The sequence below is a fragment of the Raphanus sativus genome, chromosome 7 (assembly GCF_000801105.2).
Source record: "Raphanus sativus cultivar WK10039 chromosome 7, ASM80110v3, whole genome shotgun sequence".
Taxonomy (NCBI): Eukaryota; Viridiplantae; Streptophyta; class Magnoliopsida; order Brassicales; family Brassicaceae; genus Raphanus; species Raphanus sativus.
Genome location: NC_079517.1, coordinates 17,963,411 through 17,975,634, shown reverse-complemented (window position 1 = coordinate 17,975,634; position 12,224 = coordinate 17,963,411). Strand labels below are relative to the sequence as shown.

General features: G+C 43.4%; 2 protein-coding genes across 3 annotated transcripts in view; both read left to right on the top strand.

Moving 5' to 3' along the window:
• LOC108814888 (triosephosphate isomerase, cytosolic-like) overlaps window positions 1-12,224 on the top strand; it is an 82,623-nt gene that overhangs the window by 48,021 nt on the left and 22,378 nt on the right. The gene's annotated exons all lie outside the window — the stretch shown is intronic.
• Window positions 3,225-7,455, top strand: LOC108817762 (uncharacterized). 2 transcript variants are annotated; one of them, XM_056990198.1, is made up of 9 exons: window positions 3,225-3,358; window positions 3,544-5,123; window positions 5,218-5,444; window positions 5,514-5,846; window positions 5,951-6,197; window positions 6,286-6,414; window positions 6,507-6,722; window positions 6,814-6,937; window positions 7,024-7,455. In XM_056990198.1, exons 2-9 carry the CDS (start codon window positions 3,576-3,578, stop codon window positions 7,251-7,253), a joined length of 3,054 nt encoding a protein of 1,017 aa, XP_056846178.1. In that variant the 5' UTR covers window positions 3,225-3,358; window positions 3,544-3,575; the 3' UTR covers window positions 7,254-7,455. The 2 variants fall into 2 exon arrangements, with proteins under 2 accessions (XP_056846178.1, XP_018446051.2); XM_018590549.2 differs by lacking the exon at window positions 3,225-3,358 and having other exon boundaries at window positions 3,366-5,123.

The following is a 12,224-nucleotide window of genomic DNA, read 5'->3' as shown; positions in this document are numbered from 1 at the left end:
CTGTAGTTCTTCATTCTCGTTAACTGCTTGATCCATGACAGAAGAATCTGAAAATTGAAACAGAATAGCATTTCTTTTAGATAATATCACCATGACTGATTGTTTTAAAACTTGTATAAGAACTCTGAGATGTGAAGTGCTGAAAATAAAATTTGAACGAGCTAATATATACACACCTACTTTGTATAAAAACTACAGAAGTCTCAAGTTTTGATTTCTATCAGTGGCTCACTATGGTTGCATAGTAAATCGGGCTGTGTTTGATTAGTAATTGTGTTATGTAGAAAAAGAACGTTACCAATTGTGGTGTGGAACGTCTCTGGACGTAGAAAGTGATCAAAGAAATTATAACCTACAAGAAAATAAAAAGTCCATAAGAAACTGTATTTTATTATTCGAAAGCAACTACAAGAGGAAGTACCAAACAAGAAATAAACTAAAAACCCTCATGGAAAAGCATAAAAACTATTAAGAAAACTAAACTGATAAAACTACCGAAAGCACTTTTAATTCTTCCACCACAAATTTCATGGCTTAGGAACAGAACGTTTAATCCATCTAAAACGTTCCTCCCTAGTCATACTCATGAATCCAGCTTTCATACCAAGCTTGTGAACTAAATTCATTGCATCAAAACGTTCATTTTCTTCTAAATCAGGAATTTCTTTAATTTCATCCCATACGTTATTAACGTTTTCCTCAGCTTCTTTCTCTTCGGCTTCCTTTTGCCATCTTTGTTGAATCATACTGACAATCTGATTGGTAGTTCCAGTGACAGCACTTATTTCATCTGAAATCTTCTCCACGTTATATACGTCAGTTCTAGCTCTCTTTCTTATCGGGATTTTTTCGACCGCAATCGAACGTCTCAAAGATGGAGCCCGTTCTACACCATCATCGTCATCACCACCAGCAGCATCATCATTCTCATCATCATCCATCCTTTGAGGAATATATGCCTCTTGATATTCCCATTGATTATCTTCTGCCATAGAAGTACGAGCATCTGTGGTATCACCTAACCCCACTGTATTATTTCCCTTTGCAATATTTTTTCCATAGATCTTCTCCAGGTCTTCAAAATCTTCAAACGTGTCTGTGCGTAAATATTTATCTTTCTTGTGCCCCTGTTACGAATAAAAAATGTTATTATCATACAAAACAAAAATATTTACATAAGCAAATCATGCAACATAACTTTTAACAAATTATCTACCTGCAAGTAATCATTCCATACTTCATCTGGAGCAGTAAATCTCTTCGTGTCCTTGTCCCAACCAAATCCTGAACTAAAACGAAGAAGATCTACAAAACTCTTGTGTCTTTTCTTCAGAATCTTTGTTTTGTTTTTGTATTGGGAAAAAGTTTTTGTAGATCCACAGATTCTGTTCAACTCTGGTAGTATTCTTTGTTCCACGGTAAGTTTATTGAATTTACCGCTGGCATCAGTCCAATTCTTATTAACTCCATCAACCAACAAGCGCAACAATGTTTTGGTTTCTTCGGGCGGCCAAGAAATATATTGATTTATAATTTTTCCTTCTTGATCTCCCATTTTAGTGCAGGAGATAGCTACCCAAATTGTTAAAAGAAACATAAAACATTATAGAAAACCTAGAAGAACAACGCAACTGTATAATTCAACAAGTAAAACTTTTCACAAAACCACTCATGTTAATGTAGAAAAAGAAACATAAACAATAATAAAGATAAAAACTCTAACCTTTCTTTTTCCAAAGAAGCTGCTGCACGTCTCCACTTCTATTGTTCAGGTATGATTCTTGGCTTTGATACACATCTATATATATGTGAAAATATTTGTGAAAATATTTGTAACTAACTAATGAAAAGATAAACTCAAACAATCCTTATCAAAGAAAAAATATCATATCTATATATTTCAATGATTATCAATATCAAAGCTAACATATAATCAAGAAAATAAAATGGACAAGTGGAAATATATTTTTCTAGAAAGATATTTTTCTAAATAAGTGAACAGATCTTTAAGAAAATGTCGACGGTAACATTAGTTGTTGTTGTGGCTTTGACTTTGGGAACTTTTGGTTTGTTTCAGTAACCAAATAGAGAGGATCTTCGAGGTCTGTTGAATTCTCAGAGTCTCAGCACATTTCATTCAGGGACACAATAGTTTACTAATGAAATCATTTTTAGACTTATACACATATTTCCCAGAGCTGATGAAAGCATCCACAAGGATGATTCATGCTCGACGCCAACGCCAACCACAATCAAAAACACAATGTTGTGTATGGGAGTACAATGTGGCCTAACTATTCTCAGATGGTATAACACCACTTAGTCCATTGCTAGACAGGTCTAAACCATACATATAATCGATTATTCCTCTACTACACTCAGATTCTTCTGATTGGCTGCAAACTGGATTTCTGAAAGGAGGGTTGAGAAGGTGACAGCCTGACAGGTCAGATCGTTGTGATCTGGAAGAGTTATTGTCCCACTCGAGAACTGGCTCTAGAACATCAACGGAGTCAATGCTGCTTGTTGTCCTGCTGCTCCAGCTGCAGGCATCCGCAGAGTCAGATGTTGTTTCTCTAGCATTATCAGAAGGATGATGATGTATAGGATGAACCGGCTTGGACAGGAAAAACCGCTTGCGGCTAGGTTCAGAGTCACCAATATCACCTGGTAGATGATTAGGAACTTGATCTGCAGTGATTAATGAGAAGGTCAAGCAAGAAAGGTCGGGACTATGAAGAAGAACGTTAGCGTTAGAGGAAGTGGAAGATCCATAGAAGCTAACACCATCGGTGGTTAAGCCACGGAGAATTGACTCTCTTCCCATCTCATTTATTTTTTCTGTCGTAAAAATGAAACAATTGTTTTAAAAAGAAATTCCATCTCTGTAGATGGTATTTGATTCTACTGATTTTGAAGAGTAAATGATAGTTTTTAATATCCAAAATACCTTTTGATGAATCTCATTTATGAAATCCATTTTTTTCCAATAAGGGGTGATTTACTAGGATTTCTATAAATGATATATCCAATAAGGGGTGATTTAATAGGATTTTTATAAATACTTTGTCCAATAAGGGAGGATTTGACAAAATCCTAAAATTTTATAAAATCCCAAGTTCAATAAGCCCCCCTACAAGTTTCTTTTTCCCAGTTTATGATATTCGCTTGACAGAAAAATCAACACATCATCATATATCGTTATAAACCAATCATTTCCTTAAAACACATTAACCTAAATAAATATTTTCATAACTTTTTCATTACAATAAAAAAAGTCTAGTCCTCCTGTACACATTAGCCTTCTCCTTACTTTTGTCTACGTTACGGTCTTCTCCTCCTCCTCCTCCGCCTCCAGGTATACCAGTCTTACCCACATTTCTTAATCGGAACAACAGATCTATCATCCTTCCCTTATTTCGAATCCGATTCTTCCTCATCAGATTCGCTTTTTTTTCGATCCTAGATCGTTTCGAATCTGATTCCTACCCAAAAAGGCTTCTCCTTTCAATGATTTAACCTTGTGTTTGTTTGCTTCATCAGGCGTTAAAAAAGTTGAAACCTTTGGAGTCAAGATGGTGTGGTTTCGAGCTGGTTCAAGCGTGACGAAGCTCGCCGTACGAAGGATCTTGAATCAAGGCACGAGAACACCACGCTACCTCCCTTCTCAAAACCGTTCCTTTCACTCATCCCTCTACAGACCAAACCCTCAGACCTCCGCTGCTGCTCCCGTTCCTCGCGCCGTCCCTCTCTCTAAGCTAACCGACAGCTTCCTAGATGGGACCAGCAGCGTCTACCTCGAGGAGCTTCAACGAGCCTGGGAAGCTGATCCCACCAGCGTTGACGAGTCCTGGGATAATTTCTTTAGGAACTTTGTGGGCCAGGCTGCCACTTCCCCTGGCATCTCCGGTCAGACGATTCAGGAGAGTATGCGTCTCCTTTTGCTTGTGAGGGCTTATCAGGTGAACGGTCACATGAAAGCTAAGCTGGATCCCTTGGGTTTGGAGCAGAGGGAGATCCCTGAGGATCTTGACTTGGCTCTTTATGGATTCACTGAGGCTGATCTTGACAGAGAGTTCTTCTTGGGAGTCTGGCAGATGTCTGGTTTCATGTCTGAGAACCGGCCCGTTCAGACGTTGCGTTCTATATTGACGAGGCTCCAGCAGGCTTACTGTGGGAGTATTGGGTTTGAGTATATGCACATTGCGGATCGGGATAAGTGTAACTGGTTGAGGGAGAAGATTGAGACTCCGACTCCTTGGAGGTATAATAGGGAGCGCCGCGAGGTGATTCTCGACAGGCTTGCTTGGAGTACTCAGTTTGAGAATTTCTTGGCTACCAAGTGGACTACGGCTAAGAGGTTTGGGCTTGAAGGTGGAGAGTCTTTGATTCCTGGCATGAAGGAGATGTTTGACAGGGCGGCTGATCTTGGAGTTGTGAGCATTGTTATTGGAATGTCTCACAGAGGGAGACTGAATGTGTTGGGTAATGTTGTTAGGAAGCCGCTACGTCAGATTTTCAGCGAGTTCAGCGGTGGTATTAAGCCTGTGGATGAAGTTGGCTACACTGGGACTGGTGATGTTAAGTACCACTTGGGTACCTCTTATGATCGACCTACAAGAGGTGGTAAGAAAATCCATCTCTCGTTGGTTGCAAACCCAAGTCACTTGGAAGCTGCAGACTCGGTTGTTGTTGGTAAAACCAGAGCGAAACAGTACTACTCCAAGGATTTGGACAGGACCAAGAACTTGGGTATTTTGATTCATGGAGATGGTAGTTTTGCTGGACAGGGAGTGGTTTACGAGACGCTTCATCTTAGTGCTCTTCCGAACTACACCACCGGTGGTACCATACATATTGTGGTGAACAACCAAGTGGCTTTCACCACGGATCCAAGAGCTGGGAGGTCTTCTCAGTACTGTACTGACGTTGCTAAGGCTTTGAGTGCTCCCATCTTCCATGTTAATGGAGATGATGTTGAAGCTGTTGTTCATGCCTGCGAGCTTGCTGCTGAGTGGCGTCAGACTTTTCATTCCGATGTTGTTGTTGATTTGGTTTGCTACAGGAGGTTCGGACATAATGAGATAGATGAACCATCTTTCACTCAGCCAAAAATGTACAAGGTTCGTTGACATATTTTTTTTTTCCTTATATGTATAACCTAAAAATGAATCTGCCATGGATTTATAAGTTCCTTGTTGCTTTTCAATTTGACAGGTTATTAAGAATCATCCCTCAACGCTTCAAATCTACCACAAGAAGCTCGTGGAATGCGGTGAAATATCACAACAGGATATCGACAGGATTCAGGAGAAGGTTAACACCATTCTCAACGAAGAGTTTGTTGCTAGTAAAGATTATCTACCTAAGAAGCGAGATTGGCTTTCAACCAATTGGGCTGGATTCAAGTCTCCTGAGCAGATCTCACGTGTTAGAAACACTGGGTGAGTAGATTTTGTCCTTCTTTTCTCTCTTTTCTCTATTGGCCCTTAAAACTTTACACTCTTTTGCAGAGTCAAACCTGAGATACTTAAGACTGTTGGCAAGGCAATTTCATCGCTACCGGAAAACTTCAAGCCCCACAGAGCGGTGAAGAAAGTTTATGAACAGCGTGCTCAAATGATTGAAACAGGAGAAGGCATTGATTGGGCACTTGCGGAAGCTCTTGCTTTTGCTACCTTAGTTGTGGAAGGCAACCATGTCCGCTTGAGTGGTCAGGATGTCGAAAGAGGAACCTTTAGTCATCGTCATTCTGTCCTTCATGACCAGGAAACTGGAGAAGAGTATTGTCCTCTAGATCATCTCGTCATGAATCAGGATCCTGAGATGTTCACTGTCAGCAACAGGTACTTTTAGCTCCCTACCATTCTTCTCCTCTGTGTTTGTTCCTTGCATATCAGAACTCTTGTTGTAAAAGATTTGCTGAGAAGTTTTGGTTCGTTGTATGCAGTTCTCTTTCAGAATTTGGAGTTCTTGGGTTTGAGTTGGGTTACTCAATGGAAAGTCCAAACTCGTTGGTGCTATGGGAAGCTCAGTTTGGAGACTTTGCCAATGGTGCTCAGGTGATATTTGATCAGTTCGTCAGCAGTGGAGAAGCAAAGTGGCTGCGTCAAACCGGGCTTGTTGTGCTACTTCCCCATGGATATGATGGTCAGGGCCCTGAACATTCAAGTGCTAGGCTGGAACGTTACCTTCAGGTAAACTCTGTCCTACCTTCCTTTCCCTCCGTTTTATGATTACCATTTGCATTTAGCTCTAATTAATGCACATGGTCTTCTGTTGCAGATGAGTGATGACAACCCTTATGTCATACCAGACATGGAACCTACATTGAGAAAGCAAATCCAAGAATGCAATTGGCAGATTGTTAATGCCACCACTCCTGCCAACTATTTCCATGTTCTGCGTCGTCAGGTAAGAGCTATTCTCAGGTTATCGTTTAAAAGCTATTTCGAAAGTGTTGTTTCCATTTTACAATGTCTCAATGTTACACACACACGATGCAGCTACACAGAGACTTCCGTAAGCCTCTGATCGTAATGGCACCAAAGAACTTGCTCCGTCACAAGGACTGCAAATCAAACCTCTCTGAGTTTGATGATGTCCAAGGACACCCTGGTTTTGACAAGCAAGGGACTAGGTTCAAGCGATTGATCAAGGATCAGAATGATCACTCTGATCTTGAAGAAGGCATCAGAAGATTGGTACTTTGCTCCGGAAAGGTATGCAAAGCTTTGTGATGAGTCTTGCTGGTCCCAGATTAGCAAAAGACAGTAGAATCAATCTTGTTTTTTTTTTTTGGCATTTTTGCAGGTTTATTACGAGCTTGATGATGAGAGGAAGAAGGTTGGAGCAAGCGATGTGGCTATTTGTAGAGTGGAACAGCTTTGTCCTTTCCCATATGATCTCATTCAGCGTGAGCTCAAGAGATATCCAAGTAAGTATTTGTGGTCTGCATCAATTATTTCTCTGACATCTCGTGGTACTAATTGTTTTTTTTTTTTGCTTTGATTATGATAAAAGATGCGGAGATAGTTTGGTGCCAAGAAGAGGCGATGAACATGGGAGCATTCAGCTACATAACTCCAAGGCTATGGACAGCAATGAGAAGCTTAGGCAGAGGAGATATGGAAGACATTAAGTACGTTGGTCGTGGACCTTCTGCTGCTACTGCCACTGGTTTCTACACTTTCCATGTCAAAGAGCAAGCCGAGCTCGTCCAGAAAGCCATTGGAAAGGAACCCATCAGTTAAAAGTTTTAACTTAAAACCAAACTTCATTTTTTTGAATGAATTCTTTAAATAAGAAACTTTGGGTGAATCAAAGTGATAAACAACACTGACAAAATCATGTATTTGCTTTATTTGGCCCCTTTGATTTTTTTTGAGCCTGTCTTGTGTTGCAGGTTAATACGGATCATACTCATTTTCATAAAAGCTTTTGTTTTTTTTCCTTTACATTTTTGTTCTTCGATACATCTTTTGCTTTTGTCGTACCACCTTTTTTTAATACTTTGGATGTTCACCGGTGACACTGCATTGGCCCTTTTTTTTTTCTTATTATTTAGTTCCGTAAGAACATCTCCAACGGTGTTACCCACCATTGGAGTTCTTAGTATTAGTAAACTATTCTTTTTTTTGTGTTTGAATAGTTAAGGACTCATCTCCAAATTTGAAGTCCAATGGTGTTCTCCAATTTGGAGTTTTTAATACTTGTGAAAAAAAAGCTTTGGCAAAGAACAAGAACAAATAAAAGAACAAGAACAATAACAATCCAGATAGTCATCCTACAAGTACACACACAAATAGATAACGAATTACTTTCTGACATCAAATAGCACTCATGAAATGCATAGCAACTAAACTCTTCTACCTGCACTTGGAAGTAAATTCCCATGTCAACGAGAACATTCTTGACATCAACATGGTTTTCCAAATTCTCGCCAGCCATTAGCAAAGCACAAGCAACCTAAGTACCAAAAATCACAGCTCGTTACACTAGATCTATATAAAAACATGATTGCTAATTTACTGTGGAACCCAAGTATAAGAGAATCAATACTCACAGGGAGGTAAAATGAGCAATTAGAGGTTTTGTACAGGACAATACGCTGGTAGCTGCATGTTGAAAACCATTACATCACTCACAAATGGACTTGTACCCTGCAGCCTCCATCTCATTCTTTAGCTTGGTCAGCATTATCTGAATCTCTTTATTCATTCTGTGTGATCTGTCCTTACTTTACAAACTGTTTCAAGAAGATTCTGAAAACTGGAAAGCAAAAAAACATTTTAAAAAACTATAACATTTCATCAGTTATATTGTAAAACCTTCGTTTACATATATGTCTTGCAAGAAAAAAGCAAAAACAGAGCATATGCTTGATCTTCTTCTCATTCATTGCTTTTTCAACACCAAAGAAAGAAGCTTTTTTTTTACCAAAAAAGAAAGTAGCTTTATCAATTCTAATCAGAGACCATGATAGCTGAAGGCAACACTAAACAATCAGAGACTACATAAACCCTAAAGAGATAAACAATTCCAATCACAATCATATTTTTAGAGGTGAGTTTGGTCAACAGAAAATAGAAGAACTCAAAAGTGGGATGAACAGAGACGTTTTATTAGAGTAGGAATAACGAGGGTACAAGAGTAAGAAAGCCGGTTAGTCGATGCTCGGTGAGCTCCTAGCCGGAGGTACAAGAGAAAGCGGCGAGATACAAAGAGAATAAAGGAAACCCTAATCTGGCCGCAAGTCTGTCTGTCTAAGTCGTGATACCTTTTCTTCTTGTCCTCAACTCCTTATATAGTCTCTTAGGTCGGTTAGCTTTGACCTAATCCCTTCTCTTCGTTATGGGCCTTTGGCTTGCGGGCCCAGTTGAGACAACTGTTCGGCCCGAGCCGCTTGGTCGTTACCTTCGGCTGCTCGTCGTCTATCCAAAGTGGTCACGCGCCGAGTCGCGGCTCATCGGGAGCCGGCTTCAAGCTGATCATCCTTTGAGTGATAGTAACGGGCCTTCTGTTCGCTGGACCTTGTGGGTGGTGACGATCCATCCCCAACAGTAAGTCCCCCCTAGTTCGTTGTCGAGTCGAGAAATTGACCGCAGCGAATTAGTTAGTTAGGGCTCGAAGAATAGGAGGTTCGGTTTTTGATTCTTTTAACCTCGTCGAGAAGTCGCGGGTAGAGAGGTTTCCCCGGTCCTTTCGAATGAGTAACCGATCTATCGCATGCTCGGTATCTCAAGCGAGTTCTGCTAAACCGACAAATTGATTATGTTTGGTTTGTGATGTGACATCGAACCGTCATCGGTTTTCAATCGGGAAGCCGAAACGTCGCTAGGTTTTTCGTCGAGAAGCCGAACCGTCGCGTTTGGGGGCGACGCGCGAGCCCACCGACATGCCCAATTAGGCCCGTATAGGGTTAATGATGGCGCCTCGTAGGAAGCGCGTTCCCCCTCGTCTATAAATAGGGGACTTCTCTCAAGATCTCTCATTCTTCTCTCAGCCAGCAGGTACTTTCTCTCTCTATCCTTTCTCTCTCTAGCTTCTGCTCTCTAGTTTAGGTCTTCTACTCGGTATGTCGACGAGCAAGAAATTTTCTCGAGAACAAAAAGGGAAGATGACCGTGGATACGGTTGGATCCGATAGCGATCTGGAGACGGTGCGCGGATCCGATTGCAGCGCAGAGGCGGCTCATCGCGAGGCGATGATGGATACGAAGAACATGAGTCGGCAGGAGCGGGTGCTCGTCTCAGAATCGATGGTTGCATCTCGAGGGGATGACGACGGCCACAACCCGTCTACTGAGTCGATGGTTCCCAGCTGCTTTTACCCGGATGGAATCTTTGAGGATCAGCGTAGACTCGACCCGGAACGAATTCGTCCCTCGGTGGTGGAAGGGCAGGATTGGCCAAACGTCGAGCCAACCTGGTCTACTTTTAAGTCGGTTTCGAGACTTCTGTGGAAGCGTAAGGCGTTCGGTGTTACGTTCATAATCCCGAGGAAGGACCAGAGGCCTTGGTCTCCCCCGAAAGGATATCAGTGTGTGTATGAGTCGTATTTCGAGGGCGATACGAAGCTATGGTTCCCGATTCCGCGACTCGTTACCGCCTACACGATGCGTCGAGGAGCCGCACTTAGTCAATTTCTTAACGGAGCTTGGCGACTGGCAGTTGCACTGGCGGTCATTGGGGCGGAGGCCGGCGTTGCGCTCAACGTTCGAGCCTTCGAGGAGTTGGTCTCGGTGAAGATAAAGGAAGGCCTGATCTCGTTGAAGATACGCCCTAACTACAACGTGGTGACGGGGTACCCTTCCAAGACGAACAACTGGCAGCGATCGTATTTTTACGTTAAGTCAGATCGGGCAGCGTTTGAGGAGCCGCTGAAAACTGGCTATCGCGTTCTATGGAACGACGTGATTGGTATATAACGTTGATTGGCCCTTTATTGTTTCGAGTACCTGAACCGTGTTTCTTGGTGTCTTTGCAGTTCCTCCCTCGAATACCGATCAGTACGAGGAAGAGTTTTTGGAGAGTGCTCGGGTGGTTGCGTCTCGGAAACAAGATCATTGGGATAACTTCTCCTTCAGTAGGGTTCGCGAGTCGGCTGAGCGGATCAGACAACGTAAGCGTTCTACCTTCTTTTCTTTTACCCGGCGTTTTAGTTGATCCTGACTCGTTTCCACTCGTTTTCGCAGAGGTTTGGCGTTCGGACACAATCCCCATCATCACTAAGAAGTCGAAGAGGGTTAACCTGTTTACCAAAGTCGAGCAGAGGGAAATAAACCGAGCGAGGACCATGAGGGAGTTGCCAGACTTGAGCTTAGTGGTAGGAAAACAACTTGGGTTCGTGGAGTCGAATCCGGATGAGCCCACGAACCCGCGTGATCGTGGAGATGCAAACGCCGTTGAATCGGGCGCGGAGACTCGGCTCGTGAAGAAGAGCAACAAAAGGAAAGAGAGAGAGGAGGCTTCAGCTGACGGGGAGAAGCAACCCGAGGGGGGTTCCGCGGATGGAAGCGCCGGAGAAGGGAAGAAGCGGGTGCGTAAAGATCATGCCGCTGTTCGTCCTTCCTCCGTTGCAGAAGGAGAACTCCAAGCTCTGGAGCCGAGTGGTGGCTCCATAGACGTTGCCGTTCCAAATCCGTCTTCCGAAGGTGACCGAGCGGACGGCCAGCAAGAGGCCTCTTCGAAATCGAAGAAGAAGAAAAAGTCGAAGAAGAGCAAGAAGAAGAGTGCAGACGAATCCACCGAGCAAGAGATAGTGCCAGACGAGCAAGGGAACGCAGAAGTTCCGCCTGTCGCATCTCCTTCCAAAAAGGCGTCAGCTCGGGGCGATGCAGGGGAATCGAACAAAACTCCCTCTGAAACTCCGCAGGAGAAGGGGGACGCCCCGAAGAAACTTCAGGGCTTTTGCCCGGACAAGGTGGACTTCATCTTCAAGCGCGATACTCCCCTCGTCTGTAACAACAAAGACTGTGCTCGCTTCGTCCGCCAAGTTCGGGGGAGCTCCGAGCACCTCCCATTCGTCAAGGATCTCGTCTTCCAAGACGACTACACCGTCGCCGCCGGTTCCTCGGTTAGGGTAAGGATAGGTTTCGCGTTGCGTCCGTTCCTCGTCTTTCTTCTAACTTGGTTGTCTCACTCCATCTCTTTCTTTGATGTACTGCAGAGCCAAGGGGACTGGAATGAAGTCGTCCGTAAGTACGACAAGGAGCTGAAGAGGACCTATGGTGTGATCGATAGGCAGCGGCGCAACACCAAGGAAGCGACGGAAGCTTTAGAGGTCATGCTGCGCAAGAAAGACGAAGCGGTCATCCGGGAAGAGGCCATGAGGGACGAGCTCTTCCAGAAAGAGGCGGCTATGAACAAGGAGCTGAAGCGAGCCCGGGAGTTGGTCAAGACACTCGAGGGAGAGAAAGCCAAGTTGGCAAACGAGAAGAAGATCCTCGAGGAAGAGAAGGCTGCTGCTGCCTCAGAGCATTCCAAGGAGATGGATCGTCTCCGAGAGTCGCGCCGCTATGAGGTTACTCACGAGCGGATCCGAGTAATGGCGGCGATGCACGGAAAGGCTGCTGCTCGCTTCCAGAGGATTCGAGAGCGGGAGACTCGTCGTGACAGCTTCGAGGATGCGAGGTGTATGCTCGGTCAGGCTCGAGGGATGAGACGTTGTCTTGAAGGGATGAAGGCAACAGGTAAAAACATTTCTCAGGGAGATATCGATAC